Here is a 24,747-nt window from a genome sequence, read left to right as displayed (position 1 = left end):
TTTGTTAGTGTTTTCAGCTTGTTTATTTCCATATAAAAATATGGCATGCAGTTGCATCAAACAATGTTATAAACATCATTCAATGTAAATTGTGATAATCGTAATTAATAATTGCAATTACAATTTCAAGGGAATAATCGACAATTATGCTTTTTGTCATAATCATGCAGCCCTAATACCTGATTGAAAACAACTCTTTCAAGGGTTTTCGCTATGAATGGAAAGAGAGAGACAGGTCTGTAGCTAACTGTGTTTAATGTAGGTTTTTTGAGCAGTGGGGTTACCTGACCCTGCTTGAATGCAGTGGCGAAGGTGCCTGTGAGGAGAGATATGTTGATGATCTGTGTGAGTGGTGGTAAAAGTGTAGGAGAGATTGCTTAGAGAAGGTGTGAGGGGATTGGGTCTAAAGGGCATGTTGTAGGATGGCTGGATAGGAGAAGTTCTGATACTTCTGCCTCAGGGAGGGGAGAGAATGGCAGTATGGATTTCAGCAGAGAAAGATGAAAGCAACGACTGATACATATTCAGGTCTGACGGATCTTTTGATTTGCACCATTTTCTCTCTGCTGCCCTGAGTTTGGTCCGATGCTCACGAAGAACATCGGATAACCAGGGGTTAGTGGGGGCAGCCTGTGCTGGCCTGGAAGAGAGAGGACAAATATCGTATAGACAAGAGGTTAAAGTAGAGAATAAAGTGTCAGTTGCTGCATTCACATCCAGAGATGAGAAATGGGTAGGTGAGGGAAGAGAGGAGGATACTACGGAGGAAAGATGGGAGGGGGAAAGGGAGTATAGGTTTCGTCTAAAAGTAACCGGAATAGGGGTTGGTGGCACACAGGTAGCAAAATATAGTTTAAATGTAATGAAGAAATGGTCAGAGATATGTAGGGGTTTTACCAAAATGTTGTCTGCAATACAATTGCGTGTGTAAATTAAGTCAAGTTGGTTGTGCGTGCTTGTAGTGGTAAGTCGTTTGAGATCAAATGAAGCAAGGAGTGAATGGAAGTCTGTAGCATAAGGCATGTCTAGATGAATGTTGAAGTCACCAAAGACTAAAAGTGAACTGCCATGAGGACAGCAGGTCATCCAGCTCCTCTGGGAAGGTGGCTAGAATTTGCCCAGGAGGGTGGTAAATTACCACAACCTGGAGTTTTATAGGAGCTGTTACAGTGATCACATGAGAGTCAAATGAGTTATAATTGCATAGGGGAGAGTGGTTTGAGTATTTTCAATTGTTAGAAATGAGCAGACCAATGCCCCCACCCTTAGAAAAAGAGAAATTGTTAAACAGTCTTTTGGACCAATTCAGTTCTCAGTCAAGCCCAAGATGCTGAGTGTGGATTTTAAAGAAAAAGCAGAAATTAAGTCTGCTTGTTTTGACACATGTGAATCAAGGGATCGCGTGTTCATATGACGTGATGATGTCCCACTAAAGTGTGTGATTGTTTGTTTTTATTGTGCCGATTGTCACCAAACACTATTAAGTTGTCTTTTGACCTTCCAAGCAGCGGTTTTGTGCTGTCTTGCACTGAGATTAGTTCTTACCGTTCTTAATGTCCTTCTCTAACCTGAGTAATGGGATTAGGGTTGGTACTTCCATGGCTGTACTTCTGTTTATGACTGGGTGATAAAGCTTAAAGTAATATCTTACTATGTTTCATCATTTGGATGATATACAGTATATCTTTTCATTATGAATTATATACTTTGTTTCTATGCTCTGAAACAGGATGTTTTTCTTTTTTTTTGTCAGTCATAGAAACCATGCATTTGACCAAACAGCCTTTTCAGACAATTAGATTAAAATATTTACTTCATTTTAAAATAGTAGTATATAATATAATATAATATAATATAATATAATATAATATAATATAATATAATATAATATAATATAATATAATATAATATAATATAATATAATTATTAAAAATAATATACAATTTTAATATGTTCATTTGTTTGTTTTTTGCTCTGAAATGGCATTTTTTTTAAATAATAGCATTAGTTGGGAGAGTTTTTTTTTTTTTTAAATAAAACTAACCTAATTATATTGTTATATGCAGATATCATTCTGAATAATCAGCTATCGGTATTGGCTAGGAAACTGTGTATCGGTTTCACATGTGTGTGTGTGTGTGTGCGTGTATATATATATATATATATATATATTATATATATATATATATATATGTATATACAGTATATGTATGTGTATGTGTGTGTGTGTGTGTGTGTGTGTACACACACACATACATATACATATACACATATATAGTGTAACAAAATCATAGCAAATATAAAGTGTAAGAAATATACTGCTCAGCCCATCTTTGGTTGGCTTTCCAGAATGACCTCTGAAAGAGAAGTCATCAGGCTCCATTTCAAACATTCCAGGCATCTTCAGAGGCATGAAGGCATGCTGGGTCGGGCCAGATCTCAGGGCAGACATAAGGTGTTTGTTAGTTATGGATAGCAGGTGGACGGGCTGTCATCAGCAGGTGCTTGCATGCAGAGTTAGGCCAGGTGATGGAATCCAGTCTGGAGAAAGACCAGGCCCGTGATAGGAGACTGGAGAAAGGCTTAGAGCAGAGCTCTGAGATGGACTGAGATTAGGGAGAGAGTTCCATTTATCACTGAAGTGTTATGGAGTGGTACAGTGGTCATACTGGGTCTGGGTGGAGATAGGGATGTGTATGGTTTGGTTTGCATATACGTTTATGCCAGGTTGGAACTGACTTTTCGATAATTTTCGAGACATGCCCTGGTGGAAGACAGATCGTTGATGTTAGAAGAACAAGATGGGACATAGTTCACATGACACAGAACACAAAATTAATTCCATAGCACAACCGCATAATAAATATATTATGTATTTTGTAAATGTCATGTCATTATATATTAGGGATGCCACAATTCTCAATATAATATTGAAACACTCGGTACGACATCCACAGTTCAATACGTGCTTTGAATTAATTTTTTTTGGGTGGGTTTTGCGCTGAGATGAGGAAACACCTCCCTGCTTATAATGTGCATTTGACAAAGCAACACACACCAAACATTGTAATGAGAAGCGTTTCTAAACCTGATGTCTAACAAAAGAAAACAATATAATGTTTTTAATCCACACATCAGTCAAGTGTTTGAAATAACCTCCTTGTGTGATCTGATGTGGCTTCTTATTATAGAATAAGGCAGAAATATATTATATAGTGAAATAAAGGCTATGTTGATTAGCAATGCATTGATTATAAATACAGTGTACTTCATTTTTATGTAGAACACAGAAAAACTATGTATTGGCGCAGTCGAGTGTTTATTGGCTTTATGTTTCATTATTCAAAACATTTCTATCTTCTTTTTACTCAGCTAGAGCGAGAGCTGGATGCCTTTATCCATATTAGGGATTTCCTGGAGCGTCATAAGTACTACTACTTCTGTGAGAAGTATTTGGAGTTTTGGGGGTGCCCTCCGGCTTCTAGTATGAATGAAACAAACACTACATGGGTTTATTACACGCAATCATGACCAATCCATCCTATTTGGGTAAAAATAGGAAAAATTTTATTTATTTATATTTTATTTTATTTTATTATATATATATATATATATATATATATATATTATATATATATATATATATATAGATATATATATATATATATATATATATATATAAATATAAATTCCATTATTTATTCCCTCAGCTTATTTTAAGTCTTATCTTAAGTCTCAAAATTGTATGTAAAATAACATTAAATGATATGCAACAATAAATATTATTAAAAAATACATAAGAAATATTAGCTACAATTATAAAACAGTTTATTTTTTTCTTTATTTAATTTAATTTTATTAATTTTTTTGATATCATAACCTTTTTTTAAAAAAAAAAACACAAAACTTGATCTGTTTGCAGGTTCTAGAATCTTCAAACTGTTTTCTGCTGTTTTAACGTTAGGATTTAATGCCTAATATTCTAAAAATAGTGTATCCATGTTTGTCTAACTTATCCAAAACTGGGATGTCAGCTTGCTTACATTTGTTGTTTTTCTCTTATCAGTCTTCCTGTTTAAAGTGGTTAATCGTTTGTGTTTAGGGTTTGTTTATATATGCTGAGACCTGTAGTGAGAAAAAAACAAGAGATTTTTTCAGTGTTTATGTGCTTTACGGCTCCACATCCACAGCTGGAATAACATCTTTTAGCACAGTCAAATCAAACTGCAGCACTAGTCATGCTTAAAGTCTCATGCCCCTTATTAAGAAGAAAACATCCTGTTCACATAGTGGAGGTATGAGACTGATCATTCTTACCCATAGTAACCCAGAAATTTAGCATGACAATTTAGATGTTTTCAAGACTCAAACTGTACTCAATGCTATGCAGTTGCTAGGTTGTTCTGGGTAATTTTACAGTTTTTCTATGCCATTGCTGGAGTGTTTTCACAAACATCACCAATACAAAACATGTTGTGATTTTTAGGTGCAGCACACCTGTTAAACTATAAACTCAGTTAGTTAAGGCTCAGTACCTTTTTAAGGAACACTTTATCAAAGACAAGTCAAGGTCATTGATAAACGAGAAACTGACATTGTGAAACCCGATGTGCTCTGTCAGCATTAAGACGAGCAATTAAATGGACCGAGCAAATGTAACACAAATGCCAGATGTTAGAATAGAACACACATATATATATATTCAGCTGTTAAAACAAATGGTAAGAGCCGATGGCTTCCAGACCATGTCAAATTCCTCACTTTCATCTGAATCAAATTTTGCAAAGACACGCTTGAACTCTGGGAATTCATAAATAGTTGTCCTTGGAATGGCACAACCGAAATCTGACCCAAGTTGCCTTGACTTTATTTATTTACCACATTTGTCCTCAACCAGTGAGAAATAAACCAGCATTATGTTTGTGGCTTCCAAGTCACAAGCTTAGTGGTAAAATCGCTGTGACACATGGCCTATTTTGGCCCAGAGCGCACATGCAATACTGTATCCCACAAATGCAATGTGCTTGACTTGACTTTCCATATATACAGTAGTGTGATGAATGAACTGGTAATATCAGCTATGACATCTCCTTCTTGATTTGAGTCATTATATTACTTGAATCATTATACTATGACCCCCCACCACCACCTTTTCCTTTTTTTTTTTTTTAAATTTTATTATTTTTTTTTTACAAAAAGAAAACCAAATTATTTTATTTTATTACTTAATTTTTTTATTTTTATTTTGTACTATTATATATATATATATATATATATATATATATATATATATATATATATATATATATATATATATATGTATATATGTGTGTGTGTGTGTATATGTATATATGTGTGTATATATACGTGTGTGTGTGTGTGTGTGTGTGTATATATGTGAAGCTCATAAGACACCAAGGCATGTCTGAATCCAAATCGTATCATTTGCTGCTTATGATATCCTGCAGTCCTTTGTGTGGTTCAGCAGTTTGTGGAAAGAGTACATTGATTTATAAATGTCCTTTTTTTAAAAGTAGGATTTAATTTCAACTGATAAATTAGACTTTACATGTCTGACTCGTGTTTATTCAGTCTTTTGAATTGAATCATCAGACATGACGTCATAATGACAGAGGTCTGTCTAAAGTCTGTCTCCTTCCTTAGGAGGTGCTTTCATCCAATAATGCTGTCTCTTTAGTCATCGACTGACTAGGCAGCTGCCACTGCTTTTAGACACTGCTGTGGAGAAGAGGGAGTTTTTCTTAATACTCCAGTAGAATCAGTGCCAGAAATGATGGCCCGCCATCCTGTTTGTGAAGCACAGAGCTCATTTGTTCATGGGAGGCGGGATTTTAGTTGTGGTAGTGGTCTGAGCAGCATTCCTATTATAATGGAATTCAGCGGATTGTTCTGACAAAGCAAGTCACCTTTAAACATCAGCGACTTTCTAATCCTGTTTATGAAATGTTGAAAATGAGGTAATCACTGTAGATTGCCTGTTTTTGCACTGAATCACTGAGCAGAAGTGTTATGCGTGTACTATTATAGTATTTATAATACTATAGTAATAGTGCTTTGTGGACATGTTTGAAATTTGATTTCTGAAATGTTCCTTACTGTGCACAATTCATCTGTGCATGTTTTCCAAATGAAAGCAAAATGTCTTTGTAACCTTTTATCAAAATGTAATAAGTTGCACTGGCTCTGAAACCGCTTTCTATTTTAGCCTATCTCATGAATTCTTCTTCAGTCGCTCTATCCTAAAACAACTGGCTCCGATTGGATAAAATCAAGTCCTGTCCTGCATTTTATTTCTGGTTGAAAATCCCATTTCACTTGAAAAAAAGTCATATTGACATATTAACAGTGGTAAAATGTGTTGACGTTTCATGTTGACTTGAAAGTCATAGAATCAGGCCTAAAATGAGTTTTTTCTTCTTCTGTGTATTTCAGGTATCATCCTCCTGCGTTCCTGTTGCCAACTATGAACTGGTAAGAACGTTTGTGGTTGTTTTGATAACCTGTTTTTGGTCGTTTAATAGAACAGTCATCACTCAGAATCTGAACTGTTAATCAGATTGATGATGCAGAGATGTTTGCCTAATTTGGAGGCCAGAACATATCATCCCACAACCGTTAATATTTATAAAAAGGAAATACAAGCTTGGGGTCTTCGGTTCAGATCTCTCCCAAGACCGAAATAAGCCAGGGGGAATAACAAAGCATGAGCGATAGCAGAGTAAACATTCCTTTTTTGGTTTGAATTGTGTTTTTGGTCTCCAAAAGATCTCTTTCCTCCTCCTCCTATGTACGCTTAACTGTGCGAGGCAAGCCAGAATCCATCATTACTCTACCAGCGTTACTAAAAAGTTTCTTGTTTTACATTGTGTCCTTAAAATGGAACACATATTTTTAGTTGTTTCTTCGAGGGAAAGTTTGGCTCTCATCAGTTGGACATGGTTTGGTTTATTCACCCTCTCATTCCTTCAATCACTTCCCAGATATAGTATCAAATGGTAGAGGTACAGCTGGAGGACAGAAACATAAACTGATTTTTTAGACATGACAAAACATGTCACAGGATGGCAAGGATACAAGTTTATGCAGCAAGGGATGAATCTGTTAATGTGTTTGCATTCAACTTCCCACTTTATTTTTTCAAATTTTATTTTAATAAATTTTATTTTATTTTATTTTCAAATATCAACACCATCAGATATTTTGTAAGATATGATTGAAAAAACAAGGTGGTTTCAAGCTGATTTTCAGCTCATTTATTGAATCATCACCACCGAAAATGAGATTGTGTGGACAAAATAATTATATTAAACATCCTTTAAAGCTGCATATATTTTTTTCTTTAAATTTAATATAATATATATTATATATAGATATATATATATATATATATATATATATATATATATATATATATATATATATATATATATATATATTATATTTAATCTTAAAATATATGATATTAATCTCAAATTTTGTAGGGATAATTATTAAAATTATATTATTAATAAAATTAACAAATGTAAAACAAAATAATTAAATATTATTAAAATAATATTAATATTTTAATGATAATCTAATATTTTTTGTAGTATTAGTATTGTTTTCAATTGAATGCGGTCAATTAAAACTAATACTACTAAATAAATATTATAAAAAATAAATAAAATAATTATGATAATAATAATAAATTATTACCAACTTAAGGGTTACTCCCAACTCTGGCAACATATAACTAGAAAAAATAAAGAAATAAAACAATTAAATAAAATTTGTTAAACATGCATACAGCTCTGATTTATTTTAAACCAGCCCTTAACCATCATTGTAAAAAGCTTTATGTCATGTTCTGCTTTAATTTCAATTGGTAACATGTTCCAGAGTTGGGAGTCCCTCATAGAAAAAGTTCTTTGACCTTGTAAAAAAAAAAAAAAAAAAAAAAGAAATCTAATGAAATGTTTTTTTTTTTTTTTTTTAAGAATATTCTATTGATTAATGTTACAGTGGAAATGTTGACAGATAAAATTGTGTGAGATGTTTTGTTGGTGTGATTGTGGAGGTCTGTGGCAGCTCTGTATCTACAACTTCACTAAGTAGAACTCATAAACAGGGATCTTTGTATTTCAATTTATGATGGAAACTGAAAATGAAGGCTTGGACCTGCAGTTTGAACATCCCAAACTTGAATATTTAGTGACTTTGTTTACCTAAAGTCTGTGGAGAAAAGCTTTGGGGATTGTGCTGCTGTCCCTCAGCACTCGCTCACTCACTCACTCGTTCACTCACTCACTCACTCACTCACTCACTCACTCACTCACTCACTCACTCACACACACACACACACACACACACACACACACACACACACACACACACACACACACACACACACACACACACACACACACACACACACACACAGCCTTCAGCAAGGACAAAGTTGCTTAACTCACTGTTTACAATGACGCAGCTCACTGGAGCCAAAAACAACCCTGTTTAAAGTTCTTTCGGTGAATTCAGGAGTATTTCTGTGGACCGCCTGAATCTTGTAGACCTGCTTTCTCCTCGCTCCATGTTTGGTAAATTCTCCTCTGCTAAATTGGTTGGATGGCTGGTGATTAGACCTGTGATCTGACACCCAATAACAAGGATCAAAGGTGATCGTAGGTGACGTTATGATCTTAAAAACAAAGGAAATTAAGCCTTTTTTTTTTTTTTTTTTGCATTGTGACATTGTTTTCATTGCAATTAAACATATCTACTGCCAAAATTATAACAATACAAAATTATAATTGTATTTTTTTATTTAATTTTTAAATTAAATGATTGTATTATATTATAATATATTATAATATATATGTATAATAGATATTTGTTGTACTACATATATGATTAGTTAAATTTTAAAGAGCATTAATGAGAATTAGCAGAAAATTGATTTTAACAGTGTTTATATGAATAAGGCTAGATTTAATGATGAAATAATGGGTCACATTTTACCCCAAAATCAAATGAAAGAAAAAAGTGTTTCATGTTTCCTTGACAAATAAAATATTTGCTACTAAAATTAACAATAAATTTAACTAATTCATTATATTTGTTTACATTTGTATAAAATTATATTTTAATAATTGTATAAAAATAAAATTATTGTAATTTTTTTTATATTTTTACTTTTTTTATTACAGTAACTATTACTGTACATGTTACTATATTACAGTAATGTAACTGTTAATGTGCAAAAATATCTTAATTGTAATTTTTTTTTCTTTGGGTTTTGGGTGAAATGTGACCACATTAATGTGTTTTTAAATTTACGTTCCCAATCCAAGGTGATCTGCTATGTTGAACTTATTTATATGACACAAGTAGACGGCCAGACACATACACTGCGTGGGCATTATCTCAGTAATATGCTCTCTATATCACTGCTTATATTCTGAAGACAGACTTTCTCTCTCTCAGAGCTGTCTGCCGTCCTTAGAGCCATCTGGCCTGTGTCTGTTTCACTACAATGTGATATTGGCCATAATTGGCCATGCGAGGGTGAAGCGCATGCTGGGCCTCGGATGACATTAAGCAGACCTGTGTTACTCTGGTCTTTCCAGGTCTTTCTGTGTTTACACTCTGTGCCCAGACCCCTTAAGGCTCTCTGCTTCACATCCTCTCTCGGTTTCTCAGCGCATACGATGCATTATGCAATATGTGAAATGAAGGAGTCTGTTTTGAGGGGCTTTGTGACATCCTTCCCCTGTTGTGAGTGTTAAGGGTCAGAGGTTTGCTTTGGGACGTTTCTGTTCACAGGTTCTCACAGCTCGGAATTCTTTAGCTGAATACCATCTTCAGAATTCTTTCCGTAGAATTCTCCTGGGATGGAAGACAGGCACGGACCATCCATTAGAGTAATATAAACACAGAGTGCCACCGAAATGCACAACGTCTCATCTGTTAACATTTTTCCAAATGTATTGTGCTGAAAAGTTGCAGGTGGCCATTAAAAACATGAGAGAAAGGCTGTCACTGATGTCAGGTTAGGTGCATGTTAGTCGCCACATCCCCTGAGTCAGATACGCTGGCCAACTTTCCACCCTAGTTGTCGATGTTCATATGAAGAGCTTTTTTTATTTATCAAAGGTTGGCTCTGAGGTACTGAAGACAGGAATGAAACAACATGTCCTTTTTAGGTGCTCTGTGTGCCGCGCTTCAACAGATATCTTCAGATATGCAAGCCGAACAGCTGCCTTTCCACAGTTTATAAACCAAAACAAAGAGTTATGAGATAATCCCATATGATGAGGGATTGCAAGTGAATAATTTTTTTTTTGATGACCTATGACAGTCCACCATGTACATATATATATATATATATATATATATATATATATATATATATATATATATATATATATATACATACATACATACATACATACATACATATATTATATATACATAATATATATATATATATATATATATATATATATATATATATATATATATATCTATATATATATATATATAACATTTTTATTATTTTAATTAATTATTTTACAATTATTTTACAAAACAATTAAAGTATGTAACATTTTATAAATTAAAATATATATTTATATACTATAAAACAATTCTTATTATTTAAAATATATTATTTTATTCATTTTATTAAATATTATTTATAATTACATACAATTTGAATAAAATCATTATAAATTATAATCAAATTTAATAATAATCATAATAATATTAATAATAAAATACAAGCTTTATAAATTGTTCTATATTTTTTATAATGTTAGCCAATTTTTTGTGTACCACAAACATTCATCATTTTAATTGATCATGTTTAATCCTCTCTCTGACCCTTAGTACTAAACTATCGTTGTAGTGCTGTCCCTTTAAGACAACTTTGTCTTTTTTGCATGTCCCTCCTTCGGGAACAGCCTTTTTGTAAAGCTGCATCACATTGCAACAGATTCATATAACAGTCAAAACTAAAATTATTACATTTGAGTCCTATTAAAGTTGAAACTGCAGAGTTGTAGGTGCTACACACAGCCAGACAGCACAGGTTTGACACCCACAAATTAAACTTTCATCATTATTTACTCATCCTAATCTCATTCTGAACATCATATTTTGTGCTCCCACAAAAAGAAAGTCAGTCATACAGGTTTAGAATGACATGTGGGTTAGTGAATAATGACAATGAGTTTTCATTTTTGGGTAACTATCCCTTTAAGTTTCTGAATACTCAGTAGCTGGCTTTGACGTGATAGTGCAGTCATGTTCAAATGCATTCAACTGCCTGGTTTCAGATACTTCCATATGTAATGAGCTGGTTTTGAACCTTAAAGTTACAGTACGCATATAGTAGTTTAGTGTGCTGTTGATAGGAAAACATGCAGTTCTTGTAGCCACCAATAGGAGGCAGCAGACCATATGGAGTATGTACAGTACATTCACCTCAGCCTTCAAACGCCTCTTTGTGGTTTCCTTTTGTTTCCATAGCCCTGCGCTCTTTGAGGACAGATCTGATCTACATCGTCGCTGTTCTGTAAGAAGTTGAACTAAGATCAGTGACTAAATGTCTTAGCACTCTGATCATAGAACAGCAATTTTTCCCATCATTAGTCGGACAAGCACATGGTACATTTGACAAAATGCCTTTTTTAACTGTGTGGTTTTAGGAATTTTCATTGGGATGTAAATCTGTGGCCCACAGAAATGCACTTGAAAGCTTTTAAAAATGCCTTTTATACCTGTTGCATACGAATTATGGTCAAAGTAGTGATTTAGGACAAATGATCATCTGAATTCCAGTGGGACAATAAAGGCACAAACTGAGCTGCTCACAGTGAAATGTAAAACTATAACTTAACCCGCATGAAGCCGAAATACAACAGAAGGACACAGGGAGCCTTGTTCTAAATGAAGAGTAACTGCAGCAAAACAAAGGGTGAGTATTTCAGGATCTCAGCAGAGAAGCTGCAATACCACATAGGAAGGGAAGGAACCAGACTCACTGAATAAATGTAGACACACCCTCAACTACCCTCGATTCCCCATCTCTGCCATACATCTATAGATTTGATTACTGTGTATACTGTACTTCACAAACACTTTTGCTGTTTTCCCTTCAAAGTCAGAAGTGGGATATCACTGACCATAAGGTGACATATAACCTGTGAAAAGAAAAAAAAAACAGTTTTGCAAAGTTGGTCAAAAAGTTTTTTGGAACATTTTAGGTAGTCACCTATCTAGCAATCATCTTTGGATTAATAATTTAAGGCTGCCAAAGTTAATCCACTAAGTAGTGCATTGTGTCAAACATTTCATGTTTGATACAGTCAAGTTGCAAAGTTTTATAATTTACCATGTATCTAAAATTAAATTTTTTATTTTTGACATGGCTACTTTAATTTAATTTAGTTTAGTAAGGCTAAACTAAAGCTTGGTTCCATCATTAAAAAAAATTAAAAAAAAAAAAAAAAAGTAATTGCAACTTTTTATATCATAATTCTGAAGCAACTTTTCTTTTTTCCTCGATTGCAAGATATAAACACAGAATTGTGAAATATAAATGCAGAACTGCAAGATATTAACTTGAAATTCTGAGAAAAAAAGTCAGAAAAGTGAACTCAATATTACCTCTGTGTAAACTCAAAATTCTGAGAAAAAAATCTGAATTAAGAGAAAAAGTATGAAATCTGAGAAAAAAAGTTGTAATTACTTTTTTTTTTTTTTTCCATGGTGGAAACGGGCTTCTGTAAATTTCAGTTTTTCCCAGTTTTAATTTAGTTTGCATTTTCATTTTTGCTAATGATAAAACTGCTAAATTAGAATAGATGTTTGAAAGTCAAGCAGACCATCTTGCAAGAAACCAGCCATCATGTTCCAAAACACAGCTACCAGCCTAATCTGGATTTTCCAAAGGGTTTGCAGGATTTTGATGGTCAAAAATCAAGTCGCCTAGAAACTAAATTGCATATATATGTGTAAATAGTAAACCTATGTAATGCTAGCATTTGTTCTGCAGATGTACATTTTTAAACCACTCTGTAAATCTCTGCAAAATGTGCTAAACAGGTTTCATGATGATGCAAAAACTTAATTTATGTGCCTAAACCTAAAAGTGGCTTTTTAATACTAACTGTGTACATCTCTCTAAGTGCCACCATCTTTGTGTGCGTCAGCATTTGAATTGTGGGTTTCCACATTTCCATATTGAAAGTGCATCTTTTACTCTCTTCCCAGTTGGAAATTCAGCCTTTCCCAGCTGGATGCAGCATAGCATTACTGCAATTTAAAAAGTGAACTCACAATCTCTTCTGATGATATAGAATCAGTGTAGCAGATGACACTTGCAATGGAAATGTTGACCAGCCTGTGTGGATCTAGATTTAGGATAGAAATATTAATTATGATGATAATAGTACATTCATGATTTCACATAAGTACCGTCTGGGTTTATTTTAGCTAAATGTCATTTTAAAAGAAGGCTCACTCAATTTGTGCCTCCCTGCTAGGAAACTCCCTGCGCTTTTTTTCTTCCTGCATTTACTTAAGTGGGCTATAATTTGCGTTCTGTGAATGGGTTCAGGCGAGTGGTATGATCATTTGATGAGCCGTGTCAGTCTGGACCAAATCGAGTCAGTCACACATGAGTTTCTCTTTCTCTTTGATCAATTTGAGCACTCGTCGGTGCACAGATCTACTCCTGCAATCCTGTCAGGCGGCCCTTATTTGTCCTGCTCACTAAAACACGCCTAACTATTCTGTGGCTTCTACTTAATGTTTAGAATTAAGGCCGGAAAAAAACCCAAACCTTAAGGATTCAAACTTTGTTACATAGCATCGATTAAGAATTGATTTGATTATAATTCATGAGTTGGAATTAGAATCGGCCGCACCCACAGGAACATATTGAATTACAATTCTGTTGGCTTAGTTTCAGGAAGAGTTGAAATTGAAGAGTGGATTGCAAGAGCCACCCAGGCATTTATTGTGAAACAACATGATGAAACTGACCTCACCCAATGCACTCTGTACAAGATCATTGTCCACTAAGCTCCACTGTGACTGATGGAGATGAAAAAGATGAGTTCTTGTTAACATTTTAAGAAGCAGTCTAAACCGTGTAAGCCTGAAGGAAGTCTTTTGCTGAGCATGTAAGACGAGAGCATTGACTTTACTTTGGCAATAGTAGCCTGACGATTAAGAATCTTTGCTGCTGATGTACAAAAATTGCAGCTTTTTTCCAAGATTGTGGTGACTCAAGATATGGTGGGTTGCTCAATGCAAAATATTGCTCACCATTGTTACTATGGTGCAATAATCTTAACCCAGCATTCTGGGAAACAGTTTCTGCAGTCAATACTGTAGTAAGCCACAGTCATTATAGTTTAGAATTGTTTTATATTAAGTTTTACTATTATTCTATTTTCAGGTGTTTACATTTTGTTTACATTTTGTTTACAATTGTTACATTTCAGTTTATTTACTTTTTTTTAGGGCTGCCAAAGGTAATGCACTAAAGGGTATAATTTATTGATATCTAGTGGTGAGTGATTGCGTTGTGAGTTGTTAAGTTTGCCACGTATAATTAAAATGAATGTGGCAATTTTTATTTAGTTTTATTATTTTTTTATTTTATATTTTGTTGTTAATTTCAGTTATGTTAGTTTTCATTTAGTTTGACTATTTCATTTTTACATATTTTATATTTTTTATTTTATCATTTATTTTTTGTTTAGTCTCAGTTATGTGTGTGTGTTTTTTTTTTTAAACATTTAATTTAACTATGTTTTCATTTAGGTTTTTATTAACGATAACACTGCTGAATAAGAATAGATCTAAAAAGTCAAATATGAAAGTCTTTCATAGTCTTTCGTAAAAAGGGCGGCGGAAATACTGGTGTCTTTGATGCAATGCAAAGTTCACTCGAACGTACCCTCACATGATCTTACTCTCAGATCTTTTCCTTTTTTTACATCTACTTCTGCCCTATTCGGAAAAAAACATAAAAATAAAAATTTAAGTCCAAGATCAAAGAAATATGGAAGTAAACACAAAAAGATAGAGAAAGCTGTGGAGGAGAAGAGTTTACAAAATGCTGAGTGCCGCTGAAGTGAGGGGAGAAAGTGTGACAGATTTTGCAAAATGTGTTAAGGGACAACATTTGTAGCAGTGGAGAAGAAAAAGACTGATCTGCACACGGTTCTCAGCTGACCCAATCTTTACATTTAAATCCCAGCATGCTCCCAGACGCGGCTAAAACTAGATGTTGTTGTTGCTGAGGAGAGTTTATTCATAAAATTGTTGTACCTGTGAATTTGCATGCTGGCTTGGATTGTGTGTTGTTAACTTCTCCTGGAATCTGTGCTTTCCCTCAGATGTGGTTGTAAAAACTGCTGTATGGGACTTCTTGGCAAAGAGACAGATAACAGAGATGAGGTGACCTAGATGATGACCTTTCTGCTCTGTGTTGTTCCGCCAGCGGTTGTACTGCATCTAATGGACTGACGACTTTGTGTGACCGGCGAGAACCATAATGGGTTTGGTGGTGGTCATGCTAGATGGACATAACGAGGCTCTCAGAAGCACGCAGAAAGTTGACGTTGCCAAGTGTTCTTGCTCGGTGTCGGCGGAGCGGATGCGCTCTAGTTAGCGGTCGAGCCTCAGCTCTGGGAGGCTGTTTTGGGGGCTGCAGTAGTGCAAACTCTACAGCTGGGGTATAATTTTCCTCCAGCTTTATTAGTCTTGGAAGACAGACTTTGCGAGGATTCTTTTTTCTCAGGAATTGAGACAGACATGTAAGGGTCTCTTGCGGAACACAGAGATTTGATGATTCACATTACATCATTGACCACTCAGACCTCAAAAACCTGAGGTTTCGCCTTTCAGCGGAGGCTGTTTTGAATCTCTTTTAGGTTTTGAACAATTCCCAGGATTCCAGTTACATCTTGTTTTATTTATGCACTATATCACAAAACACAGAATTAAGTTTATTTTTTCCCTCAAATAAATAATGCTTTTATATGCACTGCTTGTCCAAAGTTTCTTTCTTTCTTTCCTATATTGTATAAAAGTAGAAATGTGTGTTTGGCTTCACAACACGTTAAAACAAGCCTGGTACAATATAAACAACAAACACTTTACACAAAAACCCTAATAAAAGTAAAATAAAATATCAAATAAATTACAATACAATAGACTGAAACATTTCACTTTAGCACGCACATACATATATACATTTCCACATATACGTGTGTCTATATACATATCAATATTCATGTCTCAGCATTTATAATTCTAACTGCAGTTGGCACAGATGACATCTGATACACATTTTTGGTTGCCCAAAACATCGCCCTGATGGCAACAACTGAAACTGGCAGTGCAAAGGATGTAGTGTAGTTTGGAATAATTAAGATTTTTAAGGTTTGGAAGAAGTCTTATATGCTCACCAAGGCTACATTTATTTGATATAAAAAGTACTATGTTTAAGTAATATTACAATTATTTAATTATTTAATATTACAGTTTTCTATTTTAAAATGTGTGTGTGTGTGCGTGTGTTTGTTTAAATAAAAGTGCATTTACATAAATATATTATATAAGCTTAGTATAAATATATACTTATTTTATATATACATCTACAGTTATATTCATATATAGTTTTTGAATGATTCGCGTGATGCTGTTCACATCTTTTATATGCATTATATCTGCTAATTTCTTCAACCTTGCCATCGAGTTCAGTGGTAGTTTAAAGAACCGCAGAGTTGCCTGATACTGGAAAAGTAAAGCGGGACATAGCGATCTCAATGTCGTCTTGCCATGTCTTGCTGTCTCCTCATGGTGATTTCTTGTGTTCTTGTGCCATCTCAGACTTACATGGGTATTCTGAGGCTAGCCAGACTCGAGCTGGCCAATGACATCATGGATTCCTGGGGCCCAGAAGCTTCATAAATAAATGCCTTTCTCTGGCTCTGAGTTGTCGGGGGAATAAACTGTGCTTCGGATCCTGTGCTAAACTTCTGTATATGGTGCTTCTCGGCCACCAGGCAGATTCACAGTAATGCTGGAGCTGTGCGCTCCTGTCTAAATATTTACCTAGGCTGTTTAGTGATGCACCTACACACTGGACTCAGTCTTCTCTTTCACTCTTTGGTGCTGTTTGATCAGTGTATGAAATAATTACCTAACCAATAGTGTACACATTGCATTTACATTTATGCATTTGGCAGATGATTGTATCCAAATATCAGTGCATGCATTTCCTGGGAACTGAACCCATGACCTTGGTGTTGGTAGCAACATGCTCTGTTTACTTTTGATTGCTCATTGAGTTATGATTAATTTATTTGCATTTATATTACATTTCTTCAAAACAATTTCTATTATAATGATTTTTAATGCACCTTTTGGCTTTTAAAAGATAATAAAAGATTATTTTAAAACTGCATCATTACATTAGTGAGTCAGTTTTCACTGCAGTTCAATGAGTTTTGAATCTAGAAAACAAACTTTCAGGTGCTCTACAGACATATAATGTGGAGGGGTGTCAGGAAAGCAGATTTCCTGAAGCATTTTCAGTCATTTGTGCTTGTCAGTGTATTAACTGCTTTCTTTCTTATGTTTCTTTAATCGCAGGCCCCCAGCAATGACCTCCCACTGAAACATATAGAGACAACAGTGAGTATCTCCAACCATCTTTTACAACTGTATTGACAAGTGCATGCATGTTTTCTTAACATCAGTTTTGGTGGTGGCAAATTTTAAATAAATGCATGTGTAATATTATTAAAATATATATTTTACATAATATAAAAAAATAAAAGTACATTTTGTTATATTATTTTTAATTTTAAAATAAACGTTTTTTATTTTTAATTACATTTTTATTTCTATTTCTATTTCACAATTGTTAAAATTAAATGTTATTTTAAAATTGTATATTATTTATTTTATTCTATAATAAAATACTAATACAAAAACTAAAATATTAACATTATATTAGTTTTAATTTAAAACATATTTGTATTTTTGTAAAAAAAATTTATTTTATCATTTTTAATATTAATTACACACACACACACACACACACACACACACACACACACACACACACACACACACACACACACACACACAGAAATAACATTTTAACATTTATTATAATAGTTTTAATTTAAAAATATATGTACATTTTATTTTTATTTGTTTTATTTTATAATATTGTTTTGTAAAAATATTTTATACTTGTGTATTTGTATATATTATTGGCATTTATATAGTATTTATATATATTTATAATTATAATTTTGAGAACTGTATTTGCTTCAAGGAAGGCTTCACCCACAAACTTTTCCTTTTCAGTTACCATTTTTCAACTTTTCCTTTTCAGTTACCAGTTACAAGCTTGTTGGGTCAATGTGAACTTGATGGTTATGTTTCCAACATTCTAAGTACAACAGTCAAATGTAAAATGGTTGAATTGTTGGCGTTTGTTGGGTCAGTGTGAACACAGTGTAAAGTCATTACTGAGATTGCTGCAGAAATAACGGCTTTAAGATGTAAATATTTAGGTCTTAAGTGGACACTGTTGCTATGCAGCTCCTGTAGTCTAAACTTCACCAGTCTAAACCTCACGGAGTGCTGAAGCTCAAATTATTGGTTGGATTAGCTAAACACAGCCTCACTGGGGCTAGAATGACCGCCCAGTGCATGCTTTAAAGGGACAGTATGCTTAAAAACAAAATTTAGCCATTATTAACTCACCCTCTAGTTGTTCCAAACCTGTATGAGTGTTTTTTTTTTTCTTTTGCTCAACATAAAAGAAGATATTTTGAAGAATGTTGGTCATCAAACAGTTGCCGGTAGCCATTGACTTCCATATATGGAAAAAATACCGTGGAAGGCAATGGCTACCGGCAGCTGTTCAGTTACCAACATTCTTCAAAATATCTTCTTTTGTGTTCAGCAAAAGAAAGGTTTGCAACAACACAAGGGTTAATAAATATTTATTGAATGTTCCTTATTGGGTGAACTATGCTTTTAACTGATTAGCAGAGGAAGAGATGTCGTAGCTCAAGCATGTGTGTTCACTTGTGTCATCGCCCCCCTCTCAGAAGCCCCTCCATCCACCCTGTTCCTCATCCCCCCCATGCCTGGGTGAAGAACACTCACACCAGACGCAGCTGTGGATGACTAACTGCCTTGATCCAAATAAAATTCAGACTTTCGTTTGGAGCCGTCCATATGAACATGAGTATGTTTGGAGATTTAGGGACAGAGAAACAGACTCTAATAATCCCCTTGAAACATCATTAGGTCTTTTTATTGATACAATATTGAGCTGGAGCATAGCCGATGGAAATGCTGTAAAAAGCTAAGCCCTGCATGTACCCAGTGGTGTAAGAACCATCTGAGGAGTGTGTGTGTGTGTGTGTGTGTGTGTGTGTGTGTGTGGGGTGGTGGTGGGGGGGCATTATAAACCTTATCAACTTGGCAATTTACCCTTCTTTGAGTAATCCAACAGTTAGCTGCTTTACTGGTAAGTCTGTGTCACTTAGAGTAGAGTTACTGCTTACAGTATTTTTCCATTTGACAACCAGTTGGTAGAGGATCAGATTTTTCTTAAAATGGTCATTTCATGTGACTGGCTATAAATAATTTTTCTGCACCTTGGCCAAGCCTGGCTTTTTTTTTTTTTTTTTTTTTTTAACTTAAAAAAAAAAATACTAGAAATTAAATTAAATTAAAACTTTAAATAATAAAAAAGAAAGCAGAAAATAGATTTAAAAAAGAAAAGAAAACTATAATAGTATATCAAATTAATGTTACTAAAATAACACAGTGCCAAGAAAAGACAAACTCTTGATATATATTTATTCATTTTCAGTAGCAGTATTAATTTATTTGTAATTAACTTATTTCAAATTAATTAAGAATTATTATAATAATTATAATTAATATTATTCTTTTTATATAATATTCTGTGGTGTTTTCATGAAAAAGTAAAGTTATGGTATAGCATTCCACTTATTAGTAGCTAAGTGCATAATAAGTCAAAATATGTAATAAATGAAAGGCCTAAGATGTTTGGGATGTGTTAAACTCTGTGAATGACTGCTGTTTAAATTCTGTTAAATTCTGTGGCTGTAACTTTGTGATTTTCTACTATATTGTGTAAGTAGGAACTTTGCATAATGTCCTCTTAAATGTAGCTTGTCACAGTTAAAACACATCATCCATGCAGCTTATTCAGTGTAATGATTCACTTACAGATCAGCATAGAATATTTGCCAAATACTACTGGATCTTACTTAGCTTGAGAAAGGAAGTAACAGTTTACAAACCAGAATTTGTTTTGTGCAAAACTGACAGACCGCTATTTAATAATAATAATAATAATAATAATAATAATAATAATAATAATAATTAATTAAAATAATTAATAAAAATAGCATGATGCGTGATAACTAAAGAGTTTGGTTTGAAGATAATTTTTTTTTTCAGTTGTAGTTTCAAATAGACATCTTTGACTATTGCATTGCATTTTGATTTTTTTTTTCTTTAAAGGGGTCATATGATGCTGCTAAAAAGAACATTATTTTATGTATTTGGTGTAATGCACTGTGTTTATGCGGTTTTATGTTCAAAAAACATTATTTTCCATATAATATACATTAATGTTGGTTTAAACCATTAAATTGGTTTAGAACTAAAGTTATTTGTGGATTAGTGCGTACTGGAGACGCAAACCATTTCAAATGATTCAGTTCGATTTGGTGAACTGGTTCAACTGGGTCACTAAGAAGATCCGGTTAAATAGAAAGATTTGTTCGCGATCCGGACATCACTAGATGAGGCAAAACCAATAAAACCCATTAGAAACGAGACATTTGTTGCATCCAGTGGGCTCATAATTACTGATTATAATGACTTATACTGTCTTTTTATGCGTTGCGTTGCATATCACGCTGCGTAAACATAAAACCATGTCTGCATTTGTGATCGGAGAAACAACAAACAACAAGCCTACTCTACACTGCTCGAAACACACGTTTGAATCATCATTAGCAAATTATTTAAATATAAAAAACATACTTACAGGCTGTGAGTAAGAAGCACCATACTGTCCTGGCAAATTTTGAACTGCCCAACTTTATAGAAACAGCTTTTGTGCCACAGACGCATTGCAGGCTACTGGTTCAGGAAACCATCCTCATCCTTCATAAAATGCGCAGCACACATCTGAATATTTGGGTTGAACTGTTCTGGAACAGTGTTGAAATACAACTTAACCACTGATTTCTAGTCGTGTCCTCTTTTGGAAGGCCAAACAAAGTAGTTTCGTTTTCACAATGAAACACACTGCGACTCCACAACACGGCAGCTGCGGCAACAGAGAGAATAAACGTTACACCTTCTTTCTTTGCGTGAACATCTGGACGGTGTTATGCAAATCTTCCCACACAGTGACGCAGAGATGTGGGGGCGTGTTAGAACGAGCCGTTTTAGGGGGGTGTGGTTGAATCTGAACTTTTATAAAGAATATCTCTTTGGATTTAAGACTTTAGTCTTTGCAACTCTACAGATCTTCTTTATGCACCAAGAGCTTGTAACACTCCAAAGAGAAAGGAAAAACTGAAATCGCATCATATGACCCCTTTAAATGGCATGTGCATAGTATTTTAATATTAAAAGTATTGTTTCTATGGACTCTACATTGTTTTTTTGTTTTTTTAATTGCACTCTGTGTATCTGTTTTTTAAATGCAAAAGTGTCTAATCTTCTCAATACAATCCTGATTGTTGTTGCTGGAAGTCATTTTGGGTGGTTAATGTGCCATGTCACAAAATTAAAAGCGAGTCCCTGTTGGCACAGTTTTAGAAACCTTTTAGTTACTGTTAATATTGCATTCATGATTGATCACTGATCTAGTATTTTACCAAACAACCTTAAACATAACATGATTATGTTCTAAGTCCAGATTGCATTTTTATTATTTCAGACTCCAGGCTCCTGATACCAAATATCTAGATATTGCTGCATTAATGCATTATTGTGCATTTCTGTAAACAATCCGAAATGTAGCTCTCTAGATGTTTAGAGTAATGTATGCTTGCAGCTGAGTTGGGCAGTATTACTCATTCTTGAGGCATCATGGGAGACGTGCATCACCCTCACCTCAAGGGTCTCTCATGGTCAGTTAGTTGTGGTTTTGCCGACGTCTTTGATTCACAATAACAAACCCTTTGTATCTGAAGATCAGTTTGTCATATGACTTCCCCGTGTCATGTTTTTTTTTTTTTTTTTTTGAACTTCCACCACATTATGACATCAAACAGATTATCACATTAGCATATGACTGCCCACATTTACACATCAACAACGCCTATTCAGGTTTTGTAATTTGTTCCATCCAGCCACAGTGAGGCAATATTGAGGAAGCTGGACAGATTATATTATTTATAAACAGCAGAACTTATTGTTCTGACTTAACAGCAGAAACATATGACGCAATAGATAGGTTAAACTCCGCTTCCACAGAAGAATATCAATGGCTAATTCTGTACCCCCGCCCACTGATTCATGCATGACATAGTAGGGAAATAACGCAAGCGGCGCTAAACTGGACCGAGCAACCAAGCAATAAACATGCTGTTGAAGATCGCAAAATATTGTGCAGTGGCTGGTTGTGGAAGAACAAAGTTGCTGCATAACCTTCCTGCGGATTCAAATCTTAGTAATGCGTGGTTGAACTTTATTTTTAATGAAGTTTCAGCTCACGCGAGTAAAACATTGAGCATTTGTTTGCTTGATTTCAACACGGATTCGTTTGTAAACAAGACACAGGTCGATGCTGGATTTGCAGAGAGACAGATTAAAAAGCAATGCAGTGCCGTCTATATTGGATCCGACAGAATGGCGCAGTACGCTTATGTGAGTAAAACATATTTGTACTGTGTCACTATTGCTTTGTTTGAGATTACTTGATTTGTCCTGATTATGTGTACGTGTCAAAGTCACAGAACGCTCCAACTGAAGGATGTTCGGTTAGTTTACTATGCAAAACTATTATCCAATCATAGCAGTGGGCGTTTACTTCTAAGCCTTTCATGTGGCATGCCTATAAAAACCGAGTGTTTCTCGAGCCGCCCTCAAAACCAGGGTAGAAAATAGCCTATTACTTATTGATTTTAATGTTTTTGAATACAAAAACCATGCAAAAGTCATAAGTGGACCTCAGACAACAGTATAAAATAATAATAATAAAAAAGCCAGTTCATGACCCCTTTAAAGATATGGCAGTGAAAGTACACAGCTTGTTTTAAGGTCAGTGAGAGGATGGAAAATGCTCATGAAAATCAAAATTACGGCTATTTCTAGCATCCTAAGTGGACCTCAGGGATAAAAACTATGTATAAACCAGAAAAGAAGTATGGTTTGACCAAAACAAAACCATATACATTTATATTCTAGAGGAAAGTAAGGTGATAGGCCGTGGTTTACTGGAGGGGACAGAACTGTGAATAGTTGAAGCCGTGAGGTCGGGATGATCATCTCCTGCAGTCAGCTGCTGAGTGTGTGACCTGGAGAGGGAGCAAAGGCTAGACTGAAGATCCAAACAAACGCGGGTGGCAGCAGCACACACGCGCACAGCATGGGAAAAAGAGAGGGGAGAGGTGCCGAGGAAAAGGGAGGGGCCGGAGAAAGAGGCGGGAGGGAACAAAACAAGGGAAAGAGTTACTCTGCGAGTGGGAGAAGGAAGAAAGCTGCGGTCCGCTTGAGTTTGACGCCAGGCATGCGGCATCCTCGGCACAGCACGGAACCAAAATAGAGCCGGGAACGTGGGGCGCGTTTCAGGAAAAGGGGACTGCAAGGAGAAGGGAAGCGTTAATTCCCAACCATGAATCCCAGCAGCTCTCTACGGAGGGGTTTGTCCTCCCTTCGCGATGCTTGGAGGTGGAGTACAGGTTACCTGTTCAAGGTAGGCCTTTGAGTTTCCACCAAACTTTCGATCTTCTCTGGATTGTAGGTCTTGTAGGCAACTTTTTCCTCAAAGCTCTCCCTTGCTTTTTTCCATGCGCTCTCTGATTGTTCATTTTTGTGGGTGGTTGGTAGGAAGGGATTTCCAGCTGGTTTTGATCAAGCCTGGCTGAGACCCCCTCCAACCCCCCACCCACCCTTTCTTGGCTGTCCTTCTGGGGGTCGCAATTATCGGCTGATTAAGGGAATGTTTTTGGAGCCGGGCACCGTGTGGCGAGAGATGGAAGGTGGACCCTGCGGATGGATAGAGGGGGTTTGCAATGCCAGGGTGTTTTACTCGAGTGTGTCACAATGGCTTTCTCAGGCTATAAGTGAGTGACTTTGGCAGTCTCTCTTGGTATGGCTTATTTGTATTTCCTAGTGTTTTTATGATTGTTCATAATAGCCTGGCCCAGTAATCTATGCACACAAAAGTCTGTTACACTACAAAATGTGTTAATGGTCTTTTACAGTCTGTTCATTGAAAGCTCGATTGGCCTCTAAAAACTATATTGTAGTAGAGTTCGCTGGATTCTTGGAAGTGAGGATTATTTAGGAAACTAACGCTGTGGGAACATTTTCAATTGTGAAAATTTGAATGCTCTTTAAAGGGACAGATCATCCAACAATGAAAATTCCTTTACTTGCCTTCATGTCATTTCAAACCCGTATGACTTCCCACGG

General features: G+C 35.0%; 1 protein-coding gene across 15 annotated transcripts in view; it reads left to right on the top strand.

Annotated features, from left to right (window-relative positions):
- LOC109094866 (tensin-1-like) overlaps positions 1–24,747 on the top strand; it is a 220,440-nt gene that overhangs the window by 132,191 nt on the left and 63,502 nt on the right. For 13 of the 15 annotated variants that reach the window (XM_042764243.1, XM_042764248.1, XM_042764241.1 and 10 more), the window contains 2 exons: positions 6,454–6,492; positions 17,680–17,721. In XM_042764243.1, coding sequence (XP_042620177.1) covers positions 6,454–6,492; positions 17,680–17,721 — 81 coding nt within the window. Of the gene's footprint in view, positions 1–6,453; positions 6,493–8,427; positions 8,679–17,679; positions 17,722–23,776; positions 24,026–24,747 lie in introns of those variants that run through there. The other 2 variants (XM_042764256.1, XM_042764255.1) reach the window with 2 other exon arrangements.

Source organism: Cyprinus carpio, chromosome A9 (assembly GCF_018340385.1).
Source record: "Cyprinus carpio isolate SPL01 chromosome A9, ASM1834038v1, whole genome shotgun sequence".
NCBI lineage: Eukaryota > Metazoa > Chordata > Actinopteri > Cypriniformes > Cyprinidae > Cyprinus > Cyprinus carpio.
The sequence above is the reverse complement of the archived record's forward strand: the minus strand, read 5'-3'. Positions and strand labels throughout refer to the sequence as shown.